The sequence below is a fragment of the Apium graveolens genome, chromosome 6, assembly GCF_009905375.1.
Source record: "Apium graveolens cultivar Ventura chromosome 6, ASM990537v1, whole genome shotgun sequence".
NCBI lineage: Eukaryota > Viridiplantae > Streptophyta > Magnoliopsida > Apiales > Apiaceae > Apium > Apium graveolens.
The window spans coordinates 252,178,972-252,206,794 of NC_133652.1; the positions used below are offsets into that span (position 1 = coordinate 252,178,972).

The window sequence follows — 27,823 nt, forward strand, 5'->3', positions numbered from 1 at the left end:
CATTCAAGTGACGTTTATTTCGAATTTTATTATGCAAGTATTTCTATCATCACTTATTGTTCAAGTGATATTTATTTTGAATCGTATCATGCAAGTATTGCTTTTCCTATTCTCAGTTTAGAATTGATAAATGTTTTACATATCGCTGAGTTAAATAATTCTGTTTATACAAATACTCATCTGCTATTCTATATTCAGAATAGTCAAGTGATTTTACTTATCCAATTACTGGATTTATAAATGTTTTGGATTTTGAGAAAAGTGATTTGGTTGTGAATATTCCTACCCAAGTTAATGGGGGAATAAAATTATTTCGGGTGTCGAGTATTATGACCCCTTTTCAATAAAAGGTTTTGAGATTTGATGGTTACTGGTAGCGTAAGAGGCCGAGGCACCGGTCCAGCGTGAGCTATTATACGGAAGTGCAATACAGAAGTGTAATATCTTACAAGGCTAGTTATGCCTTTTTCTGGCGCCCTATAGGTACCGTATGTCTTCGGGATACGGGTAGTACCTATATTTACGGTATGGCTGCGGGATACCGGTGTTGTTTCATGACTGATCATCAGGAACAGCATAGTGCATAATTTGGTTCCAATCGAAATTATTATATTGATTTTGACATCTTACAAGGAATGATTTATTGAGTATTTTATTTTTGGATAAAAGATGAAATGTGGTTTTGATTCAGTTTCTTATTTTGCTGATACTTACGTTGTTGTTAAATATCAAAGGTGGTATTAGTATAGATGATTGATGTTAACTTCAGTATGGAATGATGTGAGCATCAAAGTTCGTATTGATATCTAATTTGATATGACAGCAAAATAAGTATTAATTTCCAGAGTTCGGTTTTGAATAAAGTTTATGATTCAATCCATAATCATTGTTTCATGTTATTGTGGTTTACGATATTTCCGTAAACACTGTTTTACGAGTTTTATTCTCGTTATGATTCAAAGTATTGCTGAAGCATTTCGCTCAAAAATATCAAAATGGTTTTGAATACGATTAAGGAATCAATTCTGAGGTTCCTCCACTAGAATTTTATGATTCAGCAATTATGATTTTAACGGTTCTGCTCTGATGCAGATGTCGGTTTTATATCAAAACGACCCTATATATGTTATAATTAACTTGCTGAGCATTTCTTTCGCTCATACTTGCCTGTTTTCAAATTTAACCTCCAGTGAGGATTAGCTTGCGCTATTTAGCTGCGTAATTCGAGGAAGCAAAGAAGAAGCTTTTGGAAGGTGGTTGGTCCAGGGTTTACGGACTAGTGTAAGTTTTATTGTATAAAGTTGTTTATATTATATTATATATAGTTGTATATTTTATTTGGGCCTAGTATACTTCATTTCGAAGTTATACTAGTGGGTTTAGTTTTGAGTTGGAATTTATTGAAAAGAGATTTAAAAGAAAGTGAAAAATTTATTTGTGGAATTTGGAATTCTTGTTTCTAGAACTGTAACCTTAAAAGATCTTGGATTAGTTGGGGTCATAAATGATAAATATCTTCCGCTGGCATTTATTATTTGATTTAACAGGTTATTTTGGATTGAGGTTTCATCGTGACGACCAAATCCCCTGACCCCGGATTTGGGGGCGTTACACAAACCACCTGAAATTTTTGTGTTTATATTTTAGTTTAGCAATCGTTCAAATTTGAAAAAGTTGAAATTATAATTTGTATTAAATCCCCCCCCCCCCTTTTACAAATTACTCAAGTATTGATTGTTAGTGAATAACATTTGCTATTAGAGAAAACCGTCAATTTACACAGTGTTTAAATATTTTGAAGTTATACAATCAATCAATGTTGGTGTGAACATTCCAATTCTGGACAAGGAATTATACCCTCACTGGAAAGTAAAAAAGAGGATTCATTTAATGTTTTAGGATGAGGGTTTTGTCAACCGTATTGACAATGGTCCTCATGTTCCGATGGAAACAATCACAGGACTTGTAGCAACTGATGGAATTATTGAATCTGACAAAATAGTTATAAAGAATCCAGATGACTACTCACCAGAGGATCCGGAAGAAGTCTGTTAGAAGAAGTTGATGACATCAGCTTATAAACTATCAGTGTTTATTATCAGTATTTGATATTAGAGTTTAGCAAAAGGTGACGTCATCAGCCTTTGTCATCAGCATTTGCTGATCAGTGATTGACATCAGTATTTGGTCACTTCAGCTGAAAGTCAGGAGATATCGAACAAGGAAAAGATTTACAGAAAACATATCAGTATAGGACTTTACTTCTTGTAGTAATCAATATATGGATATGTTTTAGGATTCCTTGTTATAATATAATATGATTCATTATTGATTGTGTAGTTGTGCAGTATATAAGCATATATTAGGTTTACACTTTATGTAGTAGCGAATTGATATATCTTTTTATGTAACCTAGCAGCTCTCAAGGATATATGTTTATCCTTTGAGAGATAAGTTTTGTAATTAGTTTTCATCAATTAATACAAAACTTTTTACACTATTGATTCGATTTGTCTACATAAACTATATTCACCCCCCTCTACAGTTGTATCAAGAACCTAACAATTGGTACAGAGCTTGCTATTGATATAAAAACAGTTTAAGATCTAAAAATAAATTTATAATGGCAGACAAAGAACCTCAATAAAATCCCCTACCTCCATCACAACCAATCAACCTCTTAATCATAATATGAGTAGATATGAGGCCATCAAGGTTCCAAAATTGAAGATTCATGAATATGCAATATGGAAGGTGAAGATGGCCATGTGTCTGGAAGCAACAGATCCTGAATATATGAATAGGATTTATGATGGTCCTCATAGTCCAATGAAGCTAGCTTTGGTTGTTGCTGGCCAAGAAGAAAAGATGGTTGATAAGGACAAGAAGGACTATACCCCTGAAGATCTTTCATCCATTATAAAAGATGCAAAGGTGAAACATATTCTGCATAACAGTCTTGACAATGTCATGTCCAATAGAGTTATTGGATGCAAAACTACCAAATAGATTTGGGACAGTTTGGAAGCCAAATGTCAAGTAAAAACTGATATTAAGACTAATAAGAGGACCATACTAACTCAGGAGTATGAACACTTTGACCCAAAAACTGAAGAGTCCTTGAGTGAAATCTATGATAGATTTTAAAAGCTGATCAATGAATTGTCTCTGGTTGACAATGGATATGATCTGGAAGACTCGAACTTGAAGTTCCTTCTTGCACTCCCAGAAAAGTGGGACTTAAAAGTCACATCAATAAGGGATAATTATGAACTAGATGACATATCTCTATATGAGATACATGGCACGCTGAAGACTCATGAACTGGAGATGGATCAAAGAAGCAAGAGGAAAGGACCAAGAGCAAGACAGGTTGCCCTTAAAGTTGAAGAGAAGTCAAAGGACAAAGACAGGAGAAAAATCTACTCCAAAGGCAAGTCTATGATTGCAAAGTCTGATACTGAGTCATCAAACTCTGATGATGACTCAAACTCTGATAGTGAATCAGATACTGAAAGTGATCATGACAATAATGAAGACGTTGAACAAATGGCAGCTCTTTTGGTTAAAAGTTTCAAGAAGATGGTCTACAAGAACTTCAAGAAAGGGAAGAGGTTTTCCAGGAAGGGCTCCATTTTCCTCAAACACTGATAAGAGGAGTTACAAAAGAAACTCTGATGTGAAGGAATCAAAAGCTGTAAAGTTTAACAAGTCAAAGGAAAACTGCTACAACTGTGATAAAGTAGGACATTTTGCTGCTGACTGCAGAAAGCCAAGGACTGGGAAGAAACAAGCCTTAATCATCAAAAAAAAGAACCAGGATGAAACATCAGATTCAGATGATGGTGTTTGTTAGATATATTTGATAATGTCATGGATAATATGATTTATGTTTAGATTTCAGATCTTACTTAATAGGACAAATCAGTACTTAACCATTAATCAGTACTTAAACTAGAAGTCAGGACTTAAGGATATCAGTACTTATATTATCAGGAGATAATCATCAGAAGTTAGATATCAGAACTTAAGTGCTGAAGGACGTTCGGATAAGGACAGTAGCTGATTAAAGGAAAGAAGATCGAGATAAACATAAGAAGAGATATGCATGAAGAAGGAGTTCCGTGAAGAATGGAATACTTGGAAGAAAAGATATCTGATTGATATATTTTAGGAAGCAGAATTATATTTCATATCAATTAGCGATTATCTTGTAACTGTGTAGTATATAAACACAGACATAGGGTTTACACTATAAGTGTTATCATATTCAAGAAGATTATTCATTGTAACCCTAGAAGCTCTCGTGATATTTGTTCATCACTGAGAGGTAACAGTTCCATACTGTAACAGAGTTTATTATTTCAATAAAGTTTGTTTTCTGTTACTTAAGATATTAAAGTTCGATTTGATTGTATTATACACTGTATTTACCCCCTCTACAGTGTGTGTGACCTAACAAGTGGTATCAGAGCTACTCTGTTAACACACATACAGTTAAAGATCCAAACACAATCATGTCTGACACAGAAACTCCAACTAAGCCTACAAAAACTGAAGAACCTCCAAAAACACAAATCCAAAGTCGGTATGAGACTATCAGAGTTCCCATACTGAGACCATCTGAATATCCCATATGGAAGGTAAGGATGACCATGTTCCTGGAAACAACAGATCCAGAATACCTTGATAGAATCAAGGAAGGGCCTCACAAACCAACCAAGCTCGCTGTTGCAGTTGCAGGTGAAGCAACAAAGATTGTACCAAAGGAGAAGAGTGATTATACTGCTGAAGATATAGCATCAATTGCTAAGGATGCTAAGGTACGACACTTACTGCATAGTGCCATTGATAATGTAATGTCAAACAGGGTAATCAACTGCAAGACTGCTAAGGAGATATGGGATGCTCTGGAAACAAGGTGTCAGGGAACTGACACAATTAAGAAGAACAGGAAGACAATACTCACTCAAGAGTATGAACATTTTGACTCAAAGACTAATGAGTCATTGAATGATTTATATGATAGATTTGTCAAACTTTTGAATGATTTGTCATTGGTTGATAAAGAGTATGATCTTGAAGATTCAAACCTTAAATTCTTGTTAGCTCTTCCTGAATGTTGGGATTTGAAGGCAACGACAATAAGAGACAACTACAATCTTGATGAAACAACTCTTGATGAAATCTATGGAATGCTCAAGACTCATGAACTTGAGATGGAACAAAGAAGCAAGAGGAAAGGAGGAAAGTCAAGGACAGTTGTTCTTAAGGCTGAAGAAGAATCCCCCAAAGCAGCTTCCTCAAGAAAAGACAAGGGTAAAGCTCTTTTCATAAAGTCTGAAACTGAGTCATCAAGTTCTGAAAGTGATGATGACTCAGATTCTGAAAGCTTGCCTGAGACTGATGCTGATGAGGAGATGATGAAGCTGTGTGCTCTTATGGTGAAAGGAATCACAAAGATTGCATACAGGAAGTTCAGGAAGGGAAAGAAGTTTTCCAGGAAAGGCATAAGTTCTGATAAGAAGAATTTCAGAAGATCTGAAGGCAGAGGAGGAAAGTCTGACAGAGGAGATTATACCAATGTTAAATGCTATAACTGTGGTGAGAAAGGCCACATATCTCCTGATTGCAAGAAGGTAAAAGGTGACAAAGGCAAGGCTCTTGTCACAAAATAGAAAAGCTGGACAGACACCTCAGACTCTGAAAGTGAGGAGAACTATGCATTGATGGCAAATACTGATAAAAAAAGTGTTGAGAGCAGTTCTGAAGCTGCTGAAATAAAGGTACCTCAGACTACTTATGTTTTTCATACTGATGATATTAATGAGTTAAGAAGATATCTTAAAACCATGTTTATTAGTTATAGAGATCAAACTTTAACATGTGAAAGATTAACTTCTGAAAATCTTGCTTTTAAGAAAAGAAATGATATCTTAGAAAAAGAGTTAGTCATGTTCCATCAAACTCAGAAGGATAGAGATGATGCCTTTTATGTTAGGGATGAAGTGCTAAAAATGAATGAATCTCTAAAAACTGAGTTAGAAAAGGAAAGAGAGATTATCAGGACTTGGACTAACTCTGGCAAAACAACTCAAAATTTGCTAAGTAGTGGAAACTGGAAAGAGGGCTTAGGTTATGGAGAGGATAAGAATGATAAAGGAACTGAAGAAATTAAGCCTGTTATTAAGCAAAAGCCAAAGCTAAAACCTGTTAAGTTTGTAACTGTAAAGTCTGAAAATGAGAAATCAGAAGTTAAAGAGGAATTAACTTCTGACAAACTAAAACAGGAAAAGACAGCTGAAGTAAACATAGGCTTAATGACAAAGAAGCAGCTTAAGCATAAGCTGAAAGATGTTAAGAATGCAAACAAGGTAAAATCACCTAGGAAAAATAGGAATGGAAAGGAAGGTGTGAATAAAAGCAATAATTATAAACCTGTTCCTGATGCTCCTAGGAAAACATGTCATAACTGTGGAAGTTCTAACCATCTGGCTTCTTTTTGCAGGAAGAATAAGAATATTAACTCCTTACCTTCAAAATCAGGAGTTAAGAGTCAGTCTGTTAGATACAAACCACAAAATCCTTGTTTTCATTGTGGTAGTTTATGGCATTCCATTTATACTTGTAAGAAATATCATAGTTTGTACTATGATTATTATCAAATAAAACCTTCTTTGAAGAAAGTTTCCATTGTTCCTTCTAGTGTAAATTCTGATTCAAAGTCTGATAGTGTAAGTTATGATAAGAAAAATGTTAACATAAACTCTGATGCTAAATCCGCTGCAAATGTTAACAAACTTAATAAGACCAAAGGATCCAAGCAAGTCTGGGTCCTTAAAACTAATAATTAGTGGTCTTTGTGATTGCAGGGCAACAGGAAACATATTCTAGTTCTGGACAGTGGATGTTCAGGACATATGACTGGAAATAAGGCCCTGCTATCAGACTTTGTGGAGAAAGCTGGCCCAAGTGTTTCTTATGAAGATGGCAACATTGGAAAAACATTGGGATATGGCAATATCAATCTTGGGAATGTCATAATTAAAGAAGTAGCTCTGGTCTCAGGACTTAAACATAATCTACTGAGTATAAGTCAAATCTGTGACAGAGGTTATCATGTTGATTTCTTTGAAGAACACTGTGAAATTATGAGTAAATCTAAAGGTAAAGTTGTTCTGAAAGGATACAGGCGTGGTAACATTTATGAAGCTAAGCTTTCAACAAGTACTGATGGTTCTGCAATTTGTCTGATGAGTAGAGCATCAATTGAAGAAAGCTGGAATTGGCACAAGAAACTCTCTCATTTAAATTTCAACAATATAAATGAACTGGTCAAGAAAGATCTTGTGAGAGGACTGCCAAAGTCAGTATTTGCTCCTGATGACCTTTGTGATTCCTGTCAGAAAGCCAAACAAAGAAAATCTTCATTTAAGAGCAAGACTGAATCATCAATTCTTGAGCCTTATCATCTACTACATGTTGATCTATTTGGTCCAGTGAATGTCATGTCTATTGCAAAGAAGAAATATGCGTTGGTCATAGTGGATGAGTTCACCAGATACACATGGGTGTATATCTTGCACATAAAAAGTGAAACTGCATCTATCTTGATTGATCATGTCAAACATCTGGATAAATTGGTCAAAGATTCTGTGAAAATCTTAAGGAGTGATAATGGCACTGAGTTCAAGAATTTGATAATGGAAGAGTTCTGCAAAAACTATGGAATAAAGCAGGAATTTTCTGCTCCTGGAACTCCACAGCAAAATGGAGTTATTGAAAGGAAGAATAGAACTCTCATTGAAGCTGCACGTACAATGCTTGAAGAAGCAAAGCTTCCAACCTATTTCTGGGCTGAAGCTGTGCAGACTGCTTGTTTTACTCAAAATGCAACACTCATTAACAAGCATGGAAAAACACCATATGAGATGGTGAAGAAAAAGAAGCCAAATCTGAAGTACTTTCATGTATTTGGATGCAAGTGTTTTGTTCTCAAGACTCATCCTGAACAGCTATCCAAGTTTGATCTAAAAGCTAATGAAGGAATCTTTGTTGGATATCCACTTTCCACAAAAGCCTTCAGAGTCTATAATTTGAGAACAAAAGTGGTCATGGAATCTATCAATGTCTCTTTTGATGACAAGAAGATTACTGGTCTTGAAGATTTCATTGACCATGATCAGCTGAGATTTGAAAATGAAGACTCAAATTCTGATACTGAAAATCCTGATAGTCTAAGTCCTGATACTGTAAACTCTGATGGATTAAACTCTGATGTTATTGAAACTGTGGTGACTACGTCAAAGGAAGATGCACCTATGCAGGGGGAACATACTCAAGATCTTACCACATCTCAAGAAACATCAGAACATAAATCTGGCTCTTCAAGTTCTGATTCGTCAAGTTCTGATAAGCCAAGTTCTGCTAGTGCTGAAAATCTAAATTCTGAAGAATCCAACTCAGAGAGCATAGTTTCTGGAGGAGCATCAGAAAATGAAATTGAAGACAGCATAGATCATGGGGGAGCATCCAGTTCTAGAGAAAACCTTCCATCTGCAAGGAAGTGGACAAAATCACATACACCTGATTTGATAATTGGAAATCCTGATGCAGGTGTCAGAACTAGAACAGGTACTTCAAATGAATGTCTTTACAATTCTTTTCTCTCTCAGACTGAGCCAAAGAAAGTGGAAGAAGCTCTTCAAGATGCTGATTGGGTGCAAGCAATGCAGGAAGAGTTGAATGAATTTGAAAGAAACAAAGTCTGGACCCTAGTGCCAAGACCAAAGAATAGATCTGTTGTTGGTACAAAGTGGGTATTCAGAAACAAAACTGACAGTGATGGCATAATTACAAGGAATAAGGCAAGGCTGGTTGCAAAAGGATATTCTCAACAGGAGGGAATTGATTATGATGAAACATTTGCACCAGTTGCTAGGTTAAAAGCCATAAGGATATTTTTGGCTTATGCTGCTCATAAAAAGTTTACTGTCTTTCAAATGGATGTGAAAAGTGTTTTTCTCAATGGAGAATTGGAGGAGGAAGTATATGTTGAACAACCTCCAGGCTTTGTAGATTCCAAACATCCAGATTATGTCTACAGGCTTGATAAAGCACTTTATGGACTTAAGCAAGCTCCTAGAGCATGGTATGAGACTTTAGCTCAATTTCTTCTGGAAAGTGGATTCAACAGAGGAACAATAGACAAAACACTGTTCTACCTCAACCATGGAAATGACTTACTTCTGGTCCAGATTTATGTTGATGATATCATTTTTGGGTCTACAAATGACAGACTTTGCAAGAAGTTTGCCAAACTGATGCAGTCAAGATATCAGATGAGTATGATGGGGGAACTTAGCTATTTTCTGGGCCTTCAAGTCAAGCAGAATGAAGAAGGCACTTTTATTTGTCAAACTAAGTACACCAGAAACTTGCTGAAGAAATTTGGAATGCAAGATTGTCGAAGTGCATCCACTCCCATGGCCACTGCAACAAAACTGGATAAGAATACTGGTAAATCAGTAGATATTACTGATTACAGAGGTATGATTGGCTCTCTACTCTATCTAACTGCTAGTAGACCTGATATCATGTATGCTACCTGTCTTTGTGCAAGATTTCAAGCAGATCCAAGAGAACCTCACTTAACAGCTGTGAAAAGAATTTTTAAGTATCTTAAAGGAACAGCTGATCTGGGATTGTGGTATCCTAGAGAATTAGATTTTAAACTAATAGGTTACTCAGATGCAGATTTTGCAGGTTGCAAAATTGACAGGAAAAGCACAAGTGGAAGCTGCCAATTCCTTGGAGGCAGATTGGTTTCTTGGTTCAGCAAGAAACAAAAGTCAATTTCCACATCAACTACAGAAGCAGAGTATATTGCTGCAGGAAGCTGTTATGCACAGATTCTTTGGATGAAGAATCAGTTACTGGATTATGGGTTAACATATTTCAAAATCCCTGTTTACTGTGATAATCAAAGTGCTATTGCTATGACAGGTAATCCAGTTCAACACTCTATGACAAAGCACATCAGCATCAGGTACCACTTCATAAGGGAACATGTGGATGAAGGTACAGTGGAATTGCACTTTGTTCCAACAGATCAACAACTAGCAGATATCTTCACAAAACCATTGTGTGAAGCCACTTTTACAAGATTGGTAAATGAACTTGGAATGGTTTCAGGTTCTTTTTCTAAATCTGCCTAGTTTTGTTCTGATGCATCAGACTTTATGATCAGTATTTACAGAATGTAATCTCTTTGTGTATTCTGTGATTAATTGAAATATGCGTTTAAGTACTGATTCTTGTCTGATATATATTTCTAAACTCTGATAAGTGATATGTCTGTTTAAGTAACTATTCAATCCTATGAGGATAACTGTGCTAGATACTGACCTAGTAGTCTTCAATAAACAAATGATCCCATGTAAGAAGTAATTATTTCTGTGGAAATCTTATGACACAAGCAAATTCTGATAATTGAGCATAGTTGAGTTTACTTTGTTTATCTTATTACTAAGTCACAAATTAGAATAATGCTACTCATCTGTTAAGTTCTGATACTAGTAAAACTGCTGAATGTACTAAGTGCTGATAAACCTCACTTATCAAAAGAAAAAGCAAAAGGATCAAAAAATAAAATCAGGTACTCCTTTGAGATCTAGAGTAAAAATGTGAAAGGGACGACCCAAGTGCATTGCTGGTATTAAGTAAATATGCATTAGAAAAGCAAAATATTTTCTTGGTGACTTTTCACACTCTATGATTACTGGAGAAATACTCTGATAATAGCATAAATTCTGATAAGCAGTCGTGACTCACTTACACTGAGAAGCCACTGTAAAATAGAATTTAAAAAGATGCATAAAATTAGCACAAAACAGTTGAGGTGGACTCAAGCATGAACTCATTATTCAGTAGGTTTCAGTATAATGACAGCTCTTTAGTAAAATTTTAGTTATGCCTTATTTCTAAGATGTACTGAAGTGAATCAGACTTTACTCTTCGTCTGCTATTTAGCTTGATGCACACACTAATCACTCCATTTGAATGATGAAAATTACTGTGGTGGTCTATGTTGTTTTAGATAAACAGTCATTGTGTCATTTTGCACTAATTCTGAGGACAAGTTATGGTTGCATATTCTGAAGATTAAGTTCTGAAGAGTATAACTCAGAACTTGTATGAGGATTTACTCCGATAAGCATTCCTTTTTCGAGTTAAGAAATTATGTTCTGATGACTGTTAAGTTCTGATATAAGTCTAAGTTATGTTATTACAGTCTAAATTCTTTACTTGACTTATCTGTGGATAAAATTTGATAACAGTCTCGGTTCAAACTAGAATATGTTGAAGTGGAAGATTAATAGTCACTATGGTTAGGGTTAATGGTATTCGTACTTGAACAGTCCACTTTTACTTATTTCTCGTGCGCATTAAACCATGTTTTCTCTTTCCAATGAATGTTATTCTTTTTCCAAGTCTGGGGAGATGAGGTAAAATTAATTCTACCTGTCAGCATTAAATTCCTTTGCGTCTCCTGACATTCACTTGCCTATATAAGCAACCACTTCACATCAGCCTTCCCATCAAATTCTTTCTCACAAACTTACCTTCATACCTTTTCTTTCAAAAACACAATGGTCAGATACAACATGTTTTTGAATTACCAAACATTTAATATGGAGCTAAGTTGTGCTGAATGGCAGCAGGAATGGCACGTCATGGCCATTCCTGAGGAGATATGGGACTCTGTCCCACAGGAGGTACTGACCCACCTCCTATTCTTCTATATGGATTACCATCGCCATCTGGAGCGATTGGAGGAGGAAAGGCTGGAAGCTCTCCGCCAGCAAGAGCGAATCATCCGACTCGCCATTCTGTTTGTCGAGAGTAGGAAGAAGAAATGATTTATTTTCTTCTTCCTGTTTTTCTTCATCATCAGCCTTGCCCTGCTTCTTGAGCTAGGACAAAGGTTGTTGATGTTAGGTTTAGTAGCTTAGGGAAATCTTGTATAAGTACTGATGTAATTTCAATTTCATGAATGTATTCTCTTGATATATTAATGAAATTTGTTTTTGTTTCAAGATTTTGTCTCTAAGTTATTTTGTAATGCATTGATAAATCCTGATAATTATTCATATTCTGATGACCATATAAATTATGTTTTAATTTAAGTTCTGATTTTTCTTTATCAGCACTTACTCATCTGATTTATCTTGGTCATTTTCACTTGATTTATTTTCAGAATATTAATGATGCAGTGAAAAATAATTAAATCAGTGGGAACGGTTTCAATTTTGAATTAAAACTGTTTCACCTTGATTAATGGAATATATGGGTAAGTGGAACGGTTTTTCCTTGAAAACAGGCAAGTGGGCAAGTAATGATTACTGTTTTCTCGCGCCCAGTAACTATCCGTTATTACTGCATGTCTGACAGGTGTCCCAACGGTTACTTTTTGTGTATAAGTAACAGAGAGAAAAGATTGTCAAATCTTTTATTTACTTTTCTCTTTTATCTCTCTCTCTTTACTTTCATCCTTTCTCATCTACTGACAATTTTTCATATAGACATTTTTTCAAACACAATACAGGCAACCGTATTTCTCTCAAATTTTAATGGCACCCAAGGACATAATCTTCCATGGAGCAAAGTTTGTTCCTAATAACTTCTCTGCTATACTCAACACGTCAGAGGCACCCTCTGAACTTCATTTCATTCAGGACTTTCTCACTAATTCTGATATTGGGTACGCTTTAACTGAGCCTGAATCAGTCTCTGGAGTTCAAGTACACTTCTGGAGGAGTGGAGTATATGATGATGGTGGTGCTCAAGGGTCCCCGAGTATTATCTTTTCATCAGTGAGTATGTTGTGACTTTGTCTACGGTTCGACAAGCACTGCACCTACCTGAGAACTGTGTTTATTCTACGGTTGACGAACCAGTTCTTCAGAACATGATGGCCAGTCTAGGATATGAGGGAACATTGGCAAAACTTGGAAAGTTGAAGAGATCTTTCATGAGGAGGGAATGGAGTTTCTTCTTTGACTGCATTACCAAGGCTTTCACCAATAAATGCTCAAATTTCGATGCAATTCCCATATTCAGCCAACAAATCGGGTATGCTCTTATAAATCAAACTGATTTTGATTATGCAAGTGTTGTCTTAGGTTTTATTGCGGATAGGATGACAGAAGATCGCAATATTGTATATTTTGCCAGATTTTGTCAGCTTATTTATAAGTTCTGTTGTAATCAGCCCCAAAATTTTGGTGATTTAATTCCATCCTTCAGAGTTGCTAAAAGAGCTTTCACTGACTTATTATCTACTGATAATAAGAAGGCTGTGTTAAGACCCCTCTTAATACCTTTATCTGTCAAACAAGCCTTAATCACCTATGACCCTGTTAAGTACACTACACTTTTTCCTGATGTTCAACTATCAGAACCTCATCCCTCAACACCTACTGTGAAGCCTTCATCTTCTAAATCTAAGAAGACAAAAATTGTTCCTAAAACAATTCAGAAGAAAAGGAAGATTGCCTTGAGAGATGAATCTGATACTGAGGACCAGGTTCCTTCTTCAGAACTTGTTGTAAGTGAAGCTGAGAAAGAGACTTCTCAGAAGGATTCTGGAATTGGGGGATCTAGGCTTATCAAAAGGCTTAGAAGAATGACAGTTCCTGAAACTCCCAAGGAATCCAAATCAACAAAGAGATACAAGAAATAGAGGGCTAAAAGGCCAGTTTCAGATGATGAAGAGGAAGTAGCTAAGGAAGGGGATCAGGAATCTCTGATCTCACAAGACAAGGAATTTGCTACAGTCATTTCTTCTCCATCAACTCCATCTAAAGAAGCTATTTCTGAAAAGGCTAACACACCATCTGTGTCTCCTGTTGATCCAGGCACAAGTGCTGATATTGATGTTCAAAACTTGGTTGTGCCTGAAGTAATTCTCTTAGAAGCTCCAACAGCAACTAATCTTTCAACAACACCTGTTATTGATGCTGCTCAAACTCCAGAGTTATCTACAACACCTTCTCTGCATCATGATGCTGATGATCAGACTTTAGGTGAGCATCAGGATATGGCTGTTGATCAGAACTTAGAACCAGATCAGCAATTAGAGGATGCTGAAGCCTCAATTGCTACACACACTGTTGTCTTATCAGAAGATACTGATTCATTAAGTTCTGATACTGCAAATGTTGGAGATACTGGTGATGCTGCTCCAACTGCAGATGCTGATGCAGCAGGTCCTTCAGGACATGTTCCTCAATAAACTATTCTTAAGTCTGAACTTATTAAGAAGTTTGTTACCCGAGAAGCACCAGTGCCTTGGAGTGAAACTCCTGCAGGACGGGAGTGGACTAAGGAATGGAACTCAGTTTCATGTGTTCCAAATGATATTCATCTTGCTGAGCACTTGACTAAAGCTGATGAAATGTTAAATTCTGATGATTTCAAAACTCAGCTTCGAGTCACTGCATTGAGTACTAAACATCTACAAGGTCTTCATTCAACTACTCATGCAGAGCTACACAAGATTCAGGAAGAATTTATTAAGCAAGGTGAAGTTTGGAAAATTGATAAGAAAAAGTTCTTCCAACCTACCTTTGACAGGATTGCTTCTATTGAGAAGACTCAAGATTATCAACAAGCTCAGATTGGTGATATTCTAAAAAATCAAGCTTCTCAGCAATCACAACTTAATGAAATCCAATCTTCAGTGGAATTGCTTGTCTCTCTTCTATTACCCGCTGATGCCAAAAAGGGGGAGAAAGTAATTAAGTCCAAATGCAAGACTGACAAGACACTGAAAGGGAAGGATGATGGAAAAGATGATCGAGAAAGCTCTGAAATGGGTAGAGGTCATAGTCAAGGTAGAGGATTCACATCAAGACAAGCTGAAATCACAAGTCACAGGACAAGTTCTGATACTGGGAAAAGAATAAGTTCTGCTACTGGTAAAAGGATAAGTTCTGATGAACTTTTAGATCTTGATGAGGAAATGTCAAGACAGTTATTTCTTCAGGAAAATCCAGGAATGGACTTGGAGAGTTTAATGGAAAAAGAAGCCAGACTTAAATCAGAGAAAGTTGCATCTAAATCTGAAGCTTCTGGTAAAAAGCCACTTCCAAAACTTAAAGGCATTGTGATCAAAGAAAGGACACATACTGAAGCAACATTGGCTAAATCACAACCGCAGATAGATCCAAGATCCAAGAGTAAAGAAAAGGTTGGTGAACCTATCAAGGTTTATTTGCCTCCTGAGAATGAAGAAATTACTGATGAAAAGGATGATCTTGCTCTGACTTCAAGAAAAGTTCTTAAAATAACCTCTGACATGGCTCAAGTTGTTCAGAGTCAAGAAATTGTAAGTTCTGATACTCAGAAGAAGCAAGTAACCTCTGACATAGCTCAAGTTAACTTGATATGACAAGTTAGACCAAAGACACTCCTACCAGGATTCACTAAAGCAAAATAGACTCAATCTTTAAAGACTGCTGCAAGTGGTTTTGAAGAAAGAGTAGTTACTGGAAAGGAAGCAAGAGATAAAACTGGATTGGGAAGTGCTGATGAAAGAAGAATACAGAACACTACCAATGATCCAACTTCCTTGAGTGAACCAGGTATTTGAGCAACTCCTGAGAGATTGAATCAACTAGAATCTGTACAAATGGTTTATCATACCTACTTGAAAGAATACATCTTGTTGTATTTCATGACAGATGGTAGGGTTTATCATATAAGACAAAATGCCATTCCATTGAAGTATTTTGAAGAATTGGAGCATGTACTATTCTTACTTCAAGTGGATGACAGATTGACAGGGACTGCTGCAAACTATTTGAAGGATCAGATTCAGAGACAGAAAAGGCTTTATTCTGTTAAGTCTGACAGCACATACGTTCTAAAGTACAGAGATCACAAGGGTGATATAGTTGAAATGAAGCCCAATTCTGCTCAAATTATAACTACCTTTCTAGGGTACAGGGCTGTGGAATTCAATCTTGAGTCTGATAAAGCTTATTTGATCAGACTGGATCAGGATATAAGAAAAGCAAAGATCAATGATCTCAGAGCTGCAATCTTTCAAATTGGTGAAGATACTGCAGAGCTTAAAGATGCCAAAAGGAGAATGATTGATGAACTTAGATATGCTGAGAGATGTTTGTTGAAGAACTATCTCAGAACAACTCCTGACATCAGAGAGATCAGATAATGAAGCCAAGTCAAAGATCTACATCTACTTAAATTCTGATATTTGTACAGACTGAAGTTGTTATCAGAAGTTAAATATTGGTAAAGCTTTAAGGACTGTAAGTTGTAGTTATCTAGTCTAATTCTCATGCATTTGTACTTAATGTTTTTGACATCATCAAATATCTGTTAAACTTGTATATTATGCTAATTTACAAGTTGGGGAAGATTGTTAGATATATTTGATAATGTCATGGCTAATATGATTTATGTTTAGATTTCAGATCTTACTTAACAGGACAAATCAGTACTTAACCATTAATCAGTACTTATACTGGAAGTCAGGACTTAAGGATATCAGTACTTATATTATCAGGAGATAATCATCAGAAGTTAGATATCAGAACTTAAGTGCTGAAGGACGTTCGGATAAGGACAGTAGCTGATTAAAGGAAAGAAGATCGAGATAAACATAAGAAGAGATATGCATGAAGAAGGAGTTCCGTGAAGAATGGAATACTTGGAAGAAAAGATATCTGATTGATATATTTTAGGAAGCAGAATTATATTCCATATCAATTAGCGATTATCTTGTAACTGTGTAGTATATAAACACAAACATAGGGTTTACACTATAAGTGTTATCATATTCAAGAAGATTATTCATTGTAACCCTAGCAGCTCTCGTGATATTTGTTCATCACTGAGAGGTAACAGTTCCATACTGTAACAGAGTTTATTGTTTCAATAAAGTTTGTTTTCTGTTACTTAAGATATTAAAGTTCGATTTGATTGTATTATACACTGTATTCACCCCCTCTACAGTGTGTGTGACCTAACAGTGTTAACTATTCTCTTATGGAAAATGCTGATATTAAGGCTGACACTACTGAATTAAAGGTACCTCAAACCACACTTGCTTTTGATAGTGATGATATTTGTGAATTAAGATTGTTTCTTAAAACTCTGCATGTTAGTTATAGGGATCAAACTCTTGAAAATGCTAGGATTAAGAGTAAAAACTTTGATCTTAAAAAAAGAAATGATTACCTAGAATATAAATTGATTTTCATGTTAGAAACTCAAAAGGAAAGAGATGATGCTTTGTATATTATAGAGAAACTGTTATAAAAGTATATTTATCTAGAAAAAAATAGCTAAAGAAAGAGAATTGATTAAGCTATGGACTAGTTCTAGAAAAACAACTCAGGGTTTAATAGAAAATGGTTGTTAGGGATAAGGATTAGGATATGCTGATAAGGCTAATTCTGAGAAGAGTAATAAAAAGGAATTTGAAAAAGTTAATCCAGTAAATAATGATGTTAAGGTAAAACTAAACCAGTCTCAGTTAAAACCTATTAAGTTTAACTTAAGTGTTAATGCTATTAAATCAGTTAATGAAAAAGGATCAGCATCTAAGTCAAATTTGAAAATTGATAAGTATGAACTTGTTCATAAAAAAATAATAAATGTTGGTTTAATGACTCAAAAGTAGCTTAAGCAAAAGCTGAAAGATGTTAAAATGAAAAACAAGGAAAAACAGCTAGAAAGAATAAGAATAGAAAAGAAGGTATTAATAAGGAGAAAAAATATAAATCTATCTCTAATGCACCTAGAAATGTCTGTTTTAACTGTGGTAGTGCTAATTATCTTGTTGTTGCTTGCAGGAAGAATAAAGGGATAAATATTATTCCTCCTAAATCAGAGTTTAGGAATAAAACAGTTAGATATAAACCACAGAATCCATATTTTTATTGAGGCAATATTTGGCATTCAATTTACACATGTAAAGAGGATCACAGTTTGTATTATGACTACTATGAACTGAAACCCTCTTTGAATAAATCAAAAGTAGATTTTGCATGTGTAAACTCTAATTTTAAGAATGTTAGCATAAAATCTAATTTAAAGTCTTCTGCTGCGTATGTTAATAAACTTAAAAAGGCCAAATCATCCAAGCAAGTCTGGGTCCTTAAAAACACTAATTAACTGTTAAATTTGATTGTAGGGTAACAGGAAGAATTTTCTAATCTTGGACGATGGATTCTTAGGACATATGACTAGAAATAAATCCCTGCTATCAGAGTTGAAGAAGAAAGATGGCCCAAATGTTTCTTATGGAGATGGCAACTTAGGAAAGACTTTGGGATATGGAAAGATTAAGCTTGGAAATGTCATCATTGAAAATGTAGCTCTGGTTGCAGGGATCAATCATAATTTGATCAGTGTGAGTCAAATCTGTGACATAGGTTACCATGTGAATTTTTATGAGGAACATTGTGAAATTGTCAGTAAATCAGATGGCAAGGTTGTAATGACTGGTGTTAGACATGGTAACTTAAATGAAGCCAAGGTCTCCATAAATTCTAATAATTATGTAACATGTCTACTCAGTAGAACATCTGTGGAAGACAGCTAGAACTAGCATAAAAGACTTCCTCATCTCAATTTCAACAACATCAATGAACTTGTGAAGAAAGATCTTGTGAGAGGATTGCCCAATGCAGTATTTACTCATGATGGTTTATGTGACTCATGCCAGAAAGCCAAACAAAAGAAAACATCTTTCAAGAGTAAAACTGAATCCTCAATTCTTAAACCATGTCACTTGCTTCATATTGATCTCTTTGGACCAGTGAATGTAATGTCTATTACAAAGAAGAGGTATGCACTTGTTATTGTCGATGAGTATACAAGATACACATAGGTGTATTTTCTGCACACCAAGGATGAGTCACGATACATTTTTCTTGATCATGTAAGAGAACTGGAGAAAGGATCAACTCACAAAGTCAAGATCATTAGAAGATGGAACTGAATTCAAGAATAACACTATGGAGGAATTCTGCAAGTACAAGGGGATCAAACAGGAATTTTATGCCCCTGAAACTCCACAACATAATTGAGTTGTTGAAAGAAAGAATAGAACTCTCATAGAAGAAGCAAGAACCATGCTTGAGGAAGCAAAATTTCCTACCTACTTCTGGGATGAGGTTGTGCAAACTGCTTGCTTTACACAAAATACAACATTGATCAACAAGCATGGAAAAACACCATTTGAGATGGTAAAAGGAAAGAAGCCAAATTTAAAGTACTTTCACATTTTTGGCTGAAAATATTTTATTCTCAAAACTCATCCTGAACAACTTACAAAATTTGATCTAAAAGCTGATGAATGCATTTTTGTTGGATATCCACTGTCAACAAAAGCTTTCAGAGTTTATAATCTGAGAACAAGGGTGGTCATGGAATCTATTCAATGTATCTTTTGATGATAAGAAGATTACAGGACTAGAGGATGCAGATGACCATGATAAATTAAGATTTGAAAACGAAGTACCATATGCTGAACAGTTAAATCCTGACAGCCAGATAGATTCTGATAATCTGATAAATACTGATACAACAAATCCTAACATCACTCTAAACTCTGATGAGCCACATGTCAGTGGTAACTCTGCAAGAACTGAAGCACATGTTGAGGGGGAGTAACATGATTCACATCAAAGGTCAAGTGATTCAAATCAAGAAACATCAGTAAATACTCCATCAAACTCTGATTCCTTATATACTGATAAAGCAAATACTGAAAGTAATGGAAATATTATTCAGGGGAGCATCAGGAGATAACAGTGGTACAAGGAAAAATAAAACAAGACTTCATGGATGAAGGGGAGGTTCTACTTCAAGAAGTCAACTTTCTTCTGCAATAAAATGGATTAAGTCACAAACACCTGACTTAATCATTGGAAATCATGATAGTGGTGTGAAGACTAGAAGAGCCACTGAAAATAAATGTCTCTATCATTCTTTTCTATCTCAAACAGAACCCAAAAAAGTTGAAGAAGCTCTTCAAGATGTTGATTGGATCACAACAATGCAAGAGGAGTTGAATGAATTTGAAAGGAACAAAGTCTGGACTCATGTACCAAGACCAAAAAACAGATTAGTGTTTGGTACAAAGTAGGTGTTCGGAAATAAAACTGATAGTGAGGCCATTATTACAAGTAATAAAGCAAGGTTGTTTGCAAAGGGTTATTCACATCAAGAAGGCATTGATTATGATGAGACTTTTGCTCCAGTTGCAAGACTTGAAGCAATCAAAATCTTTCCAGCCTATGCTGCTCACATGAAGTTCAAAATGTTCCAAACGGATGTAAAGAGTGCATTTCTAAATGGTGAAATTGAAGAGGAAGTTTATGTTGAACAACCTCCAGGGTTCATTGATCCAAAATATCTAGATCACGTCTACAAGCTGGATAAAGCACTCTATGGACTAAAGCAAGCTCCAAGAGTCTGGTATGAAACACTTGCCCAATTTTTGTTGGAAAGTGGTTTCAAAAGAGGTTCAGTTGATAAAACTCTATTTTATAAGTAACATGGTAAGGACTTGTTGTTAGTGCAAATATATGTTGATGATATCATTTTTGGCTGTACTAATGATAAACTCTGTGAGAGGTTTGGAAAGCTAATGTAGTCTAGATATCAAATGAGTATTGATGGGAGAACTGAGTTATTTTCTGGGATTACAAGTAAAGTAGATAGGTGGAGGGAACTTCATAAATCAAGAAAAATATATCAGGAATTTGCTCAAAAGATTTGGAATGCAAGACTGTTCAGTTGCAACAACTCCCAAGACAACTGCAACCAAGTTAGACTTAAATACAAGTTCATCAGTAGATATAACCAACTACAGACGTATGATTGGCTCACTCCTATATCTGGCTGCTAGTAGACTTGATATCATGTATGTAACATGTCTGTGTGCAAGGTTCCAAGCTGATCCAAGGGAACCACATCTATTAGCTGTGAAAAGAATTTTTAGATATCTCAAAGGAACCATGAATCTTGGATTATGGTATCCTAGAGATTCAGACTTTAAGCTAATTGGATATTCAGATGCTGATTTTGCAGGATGCAAAATAGACAGGAAAAGCACCTCAGGAAACTTCCAATTTCTTGGTGGTAGATTGGTTTCTTGGTTTAGCAAGAAATAATAGTCAATTTCCACATCAACTGCTGAAGCTGAGTACATTACTGCAGGAAGCTGGTTGTGCTCAAATATTTTGGATGAAGAACCGGTTATTGGATTAAGGTTTAGAATATTCTAAAAATCCTATATATTATGATAATCAAAGTGCTATTGCAATGACATGAAATATAGTACAACATTCTATGACTAAACACATCAACATAAGGTACCATTTCATAAGGGAACATGTAATGGAAGGTACAGTGGAATTGCACTTTGTGCCCACAGATCAGCAGTAGCAGATATCTTCACCAAATAACTTTTTGAAGCAACTTTAACATGACCGGTGAATGAATTGGGAATGATTACAGGACAGTTCTCAAATTCTGAAGGATGAAAAATGATCTGTTATAGGCAAACATGATCAGAGTGTGATATCTTTTACTTATGTATCAGTATTTCTTAAATTCTAATAACTGTGATAAACACTGATGCCATATATTTATGCTATTTTTATTAAATTTTGAAGTCAAGTTTAAATCCGGATAGCTACACTCTGACAGTAGTTGCATGATAAACTCTGATAGATAAGTTCTAATATTGGTCAAAGTTGAGTTGACTAATAAGTCCTGACAGTAGTTAAAATAAATATTGATATTAGTCAAGTCCTGATTAACTTTTTAATTCTAATAATATTTTGAATTAATTCAAAATGTATCTTTGGTCAGTATTTTTAATTATTGTGTTGAAGCAGTAATTTAGTGGGAAAACTCAATTAATTACAGTTAATATTTGATGGCGTGAGAATAGGTAAAACGTTTGAGTAATCTACCAAACATTACTTTTTGTAACTGTGCACGTAATAACTGTCATAATTGCATGCGTCCATGATTACGTTTCAATCAATAAACTTATGTCACGTGTCCCACAAAGGTGAAATGTTTCTGAGTAGTAGAGTAGTAAAAAAATCAATCTTTAATTTCTAATTATTACTTTATCAAATTCTGATTATCTTTCACTCTCTTACTCTCTTGAGCCTAAATTCTGAAACCCTAAATCAGTTTTTAAGCAAATTACTTACAGAAAATCATGTCTTCACTGATTCTTCTACACCTTTCAACTATGGCGGTGCCAAATTTGTTACAAATAATTATACTGCCATTCTGGACATGTAATATCCATGATATATCGTGTAATTATTATTATCAATAAATACTATTATGTGATTATTATATGAATTTTTAGTGAATTATCTGTGAAGTGGTATCTGTGTTTGGATATTTAATATGATAAAATTTGAGTATTTTAATTTTTATATGTCCAAAATAAAGTGTAGATAATTGTGATATTTTTCTATTTAATTTTTATGTTGTTATATGATTTGATAAATGATTTATGGATTTAATAAATTAATTTTCCAAGTAATTATAAACTATTTTGTATAATCGGGAACCAACCGACTTCAACCATTTTTACGTTTTTACAACCCGAAAGTTTCGGGAAAATTCCTCCATAACCTAATTACAATATTCCGAGCATTTTCCATGTTTTGACTTTTCGATCCGGAGTACGGTTTTCCCTGTGCAAGTCCCGGCACAAAAATTTCTATACAATATTCGTCTCGGTAAATCGATTAAACCCGTACTTTCGAGAAACAGGATATTTTGATTAAACTATTATATTATATTATCTTCTCGTAATTCGTGTAACCAAAGCGCTGAGACCAAGTCTGTATTTACAAAATATTTAATTTTCGATAATTATCCTAAAACCGGTACCAATTTGGATCTGTTTTATCAAATAAACGTTATATTTATATCCGATATGATCCAATGGGGTACCAACATTCCGTAAATATAAATAGCATTTACCGTATTTTATTTTGTATAGAAAATCATTTACAGTCAGTTAAATATATAATTTTCCAGAGAAAATCAATATATTCATATGTTCTTAAGAATGAAACTATAAATTGAAGGCGTTATCGATATCGGATTTTGGAGTTCTAGTAGTCAAAACAAAGCTCTTGAAACCTACTATCAAATTCTACTAACCATACTACTGTGGAATCAAAAGGTAATTTCTTATAAATTTATTTAAATTCGAATTATTGTGGATTAAATTATGAATTTTTGATTTTGATGTTGTTTGTGTGATTTGATGCTTGCATGTTATAGATAATTTGATTCTGGTCATTTTGGTATGTCATAATAGTCATTTGGAGTTCAACAACATGCTCAAATCTGTGTTTTAATTTCGAATTATGAAATTGGGGTTTATATGCAGTTTGAATGTTCTTAATTGAAATTTGGGGGTTTCTTCCCTAGGGGTTATTGATAAATTTGGTTGATACCATCGTGTTTAGAATGATTGTAGGAGTCGATTTATGTATTTTAAATCAAGTGAGGATTCCTGGATCGACCAAATTGAAGAAAACAAAACTCGCTGGCGATAGCGAGTTTCTTTTTATTTTCCGGCCAAATCTTTGATTGGTTTTGTGTTTTGATTGCATGTACAAATTCCTGGTAGCCAGTAGATCAATTGTGGAGAGTTTGGTGGCCTGAGGTGGCCAGAATCGTGTTCTCCGGCAACCTCCGGCGAAAACGGCGGCGACCCCTGCAAAATTGCAGTTTGGTCCCGAAGTTTTAAAGAAGATACGGTTAGGTCCCTGTAGTTTGTAAAATTTACAAAAAATAGGATTCCTTTTTTGAAATATTATAAAAATTATATTTTCCATTTATTTTGATTTCAGAAATTCGTTTTTAATTATTAAAAATTCGAAAAATCATTATTTTAATTCCAAAAATTATTTTTAATTCAAAAATAAATCTGAATTATTTAATTAATTAATTTTAGTTGATAATTAATAAGTTAATTGGTAAATTAATTCGAATATTAATTGATTTAATTAATTATTAATTAATTTTAATTGATTATTTAATTTGATTTATTATTTCTTTTGATTTAAAAATTCTGAAAAATAGTTTTGAGCTTTAAAATATTATTTTAAATTATTTTCAAGGCTAAAAAATTATTATAAAATGATTTTAAAGTCATATTTGGATATTCGAACCCTGTTAATTGTTAATAAATGATTCAACGACCTGTTTTAAATCCGAAAAATGTTTAAAAATTCATATTAAATATCTGAAAAATCATTTTAACCCTGAATCTTCTTTGAAAAAGTATTTTTATAAAATATCTTATGTGCTATGTGTTATATGTGATCTGATTGGTGTATGATATGCTTATATGTGTATTGTTTGACTATATCAATCGTAACTTTCAATTCGTAAGTCGGATTTGGGTAAAACGAAGGGTAGGTAGAAGCTTGTAACGAATAAAATAAGTTGAGAATAAGTATTGATAGATACTTGTGATATCTGAGCAGAAGAAGCGAGGTGTAGGAAAGGAAAGAAGATAGTCAGTGAGTAAGAGTCAGTGAACGAAAGTAATAGAAGTGTTAGCGAATCGAGATAAGGAAAGTACTTCTGAACCTTTCTCGAGATACATAGCAAGTGATTCCTAAACTATCTTGATACGTGTTTGGAATGTTTTATTTTGTATTGCAAGTGCTTTGAAGCACTTAACTCTGAACCCTGATTCTAGTTATTGATCTTTGAACCGTAAGCCTTATTCTTTGTAAACCATTAATTATTGAATACCCAAATACGAACCACAGATATATGATACTACTCCACAAATACATACAAACTAAATACCGATTACTGAACTAGAATTATTTAACATTCAAACCTTCACATCTTATACATCAGAAGACTAACCCTTATAACCACAAGATCTTGATTCTTCTGTTATCTGATTCTTTTACCGGCTAATAGCCAATCTTTGTAATTACCTTGTTATATCCTACTGATGATTGTAAACCACCTTATACTTGAAGACCAGGGTTGTTATAATTATGTTTAATGATTTACATTGTTTATTCTGTTATTGTTATAGAATTGGATTGTTTTATAAATGTGGACCAGATTAGTGGTAAGACCAGATTGGTGGTCATGTTAAGCCAATATGTGCCTTGGATCCAGTAATTAGAGCAGAACTGTGTGCCTTGCTCGGGGTTAGTGTGGGACTGATCAGGAGCCTAAAATAAAAATTGAATATCCAATTTTAATCATTGCTTATAAAGAAACTTGATAACCTAAAATCATTTCATTTGATCATTTTTTAACCTCAGTATTGTCACGGTGACTTGCCGAGCTAGTTAGCTCATTTGTGCGATTCTGTTTATGTTCTTTTCCAGTTAAGAAGGAACCTGTTGGTAGTGAGAATCCCAAATCAAGTTTTTGAGTTAGGATTCCAGGTTGAGCGGAATAAGGTAGCTGAAGACTTTTGTAATAGTTTAAGTTTGAAAGTTTGTAAGAATGTTTAATATTCAGATGTAAGTTTAAATAGTTGGGATTTGAAACGGTTGTATTATAAGTGAGTGTGGCTTGTGTGCATACTTTAACCTGTTACGATCCGTGGATGAAGGTAAGTAGGGTCACTGCATATTATTGTTATCTTTATTATTGTCATAAGCAGGTATATATATATATTATGCATGTGTGTGTATTGTGGACCCCACAATTCTGACCCGGGTTTGGTGGGCGCCATAGGATAATAATGGAATAAATCTTGATTTTCATATATTTTTAAGATTTTTTTAAGGTCGAGTGAGGTTAGGTATGCTCTCACAGCTCCAATAACTGTTTCTGCAGACCAGGTTTTAGCTCTATGACGAACTAGTCTATATGATGATGGAGGAGAGGCAGGAACCCCAAGCGTCATTTTTGAATTTGATAACCATAGGAGGGTTGTTACTCCTCAAACTGTTCATGATGCTCTTCATCTCCCTACTCCTACTTGTTATGCAACATTTGTGGGAGATGCTGGAATGAGAAGATTCTTCACATAGATTGGCTATGACAAAGACATGAAGAATCTTTGCCAACTAAAGAGGAATGGGCTGAGAAAGGAATGAAATTTCTTCTTTGATTGTATTACAAGGGCCTTCAATAACAAATTCACAAATTTTGATGCCCTTCCAATCATGACACAGCGAATTGGGTACTCTCTAATTCATGGTGAAAATTATGATTTTGGTAGAGTTGTTTTATGCTTTATAGGGGATAAATTAGAAGCTGATAGGAATATAATATATTATGCTAGATTTTGTTAGTTATTTTTTAATGTCTGTTTCCCAGATACCCCAATCCCTACTAATCAAATTGTGTCAGTTTTAAGCTCACCAATAGAGCTTTCTCTGATCGTATTTCTTAAGATTCGGAAAAAGTTATCCTTGCTCCTTAGAGGTTGCCAGTGATTTCCAGGGACTTGCTAATTGTAAGGCTTCATGTCACTTATGGTCTGTAAAACCAACAAAGTACTAAGTTGCAGAAAATAATAGTTAAAAACCCACCTGTAGCTCACCCCAGCACTACAACCCAAAAACTTACACATACACAATCCACCTCGGCTGCTTCCCAAAAGACACATGTTGTAAAAAGGAAGAAACAAGAAGAGTTGGCTGCTAGGGTTATTGTTTCTATTGAGAACCCACATGAAATAATTATTCAATCTGCTAGGCCTTCTAGTCAAAAAACAAGTGCTACAAATGCTGATGTAGCTCAGAAAAGAGATTCGGTACAAGCTTCTCATTCTTCTAGAACCTTCAGAATTTTTTAAGAGAAAGCTTATACTGGCTGAGTCAGAATCAGAAGATGAGGACAATGCTACCTTATCATCTAAGTTCAAGAAGCTAAATCCTCATTCTACTCAGAGTTCAGTTGTATTATCAACTAATGAGGGCACAATCATTGATGATGTTGTCCAAACTAAGTTAACCCCGAGACCAAGGATCAAGAAGAAGTTGGTCAAGACCTACCATGATCAACAACAACTGAAGATCAAATATGAGTTAGCTGATGAGACAACTACTGATGCTCGGCCATAATCAAATGTTGATGCACCTGTGATAATTTCTGGTTCTCCAATGAATCCTAACAAGAAAAGGGCGAAGGAGATCACTCATGAGCAAGTAGAGCAATCTGTCAAGAGGCTACAGAAGAAAGGATTGTTTCCTGTGCCAAGCACACAAGAACTTGTATCTCAAAGGGATACAGCAGCTACTGCAAATCCTGTACCTGTCCCACAAGAACCTGCATTTCAAAATAGTGCAGCAGACATTGAAGAAATGGAGCCTCTTGCTGAAAAATTCATTCAAGAATGGCATGATGAAGCAACTGCTAAGGTAACAGCTGAACCTGCCAAGATTAAAAATTTCTGCCAGTCTATTGAGAGGCATACTTCTAATCATAGAGCTGGTTTCAAACTTGGAGATGCACAGGAGTTAGAAACGGAATCTGAGGAGAGGAGTCCACAAGAACCTGAATGTCAAAGTCATCCAGCAACTCCTAAATCTCCAGCCCCACAAGAACCACTACCGCAAAGTGGTAGTGAAGGATTAACTCCCGATCTAGTTATCTTAGTTGTTGATCCTAAAGGAAGGGTTCATCCAACACCCACATCAGCTGAACTTCTCTCATTTCAACCTTTGGATATCTAAACAGAAGTTGATCCTTCAGAAGCACAAGGTATAAATATTGATTTATCTTTATCAGCATTTACTTT

At 34.9% G+C, this 27,823-nt stretch overlaps 1 protein-coding gene across 1 annotated transcript in view; it reads left to right on the plus strand.

The window, feature by feature from the left end:
* Positions 1-27,146, plus strand: part of LOC141665898 (uncharacterized) — a 47,785-nt gene extending 20,639 nt beyond the window's left edge. The window contains exon 8 of the mRNA XM_074471882.1: positions 26,820-27,146. Coding sequence (XP_074327983.1) covers positions 26,820-27,146 — 327 coding nt within the window. The remainder of the gene's footprint in view (positions 1-26,819) is intronic.
* The last annotated feature ends 677 nt before the right edge of the window (positions 27,147-27,823 follow it).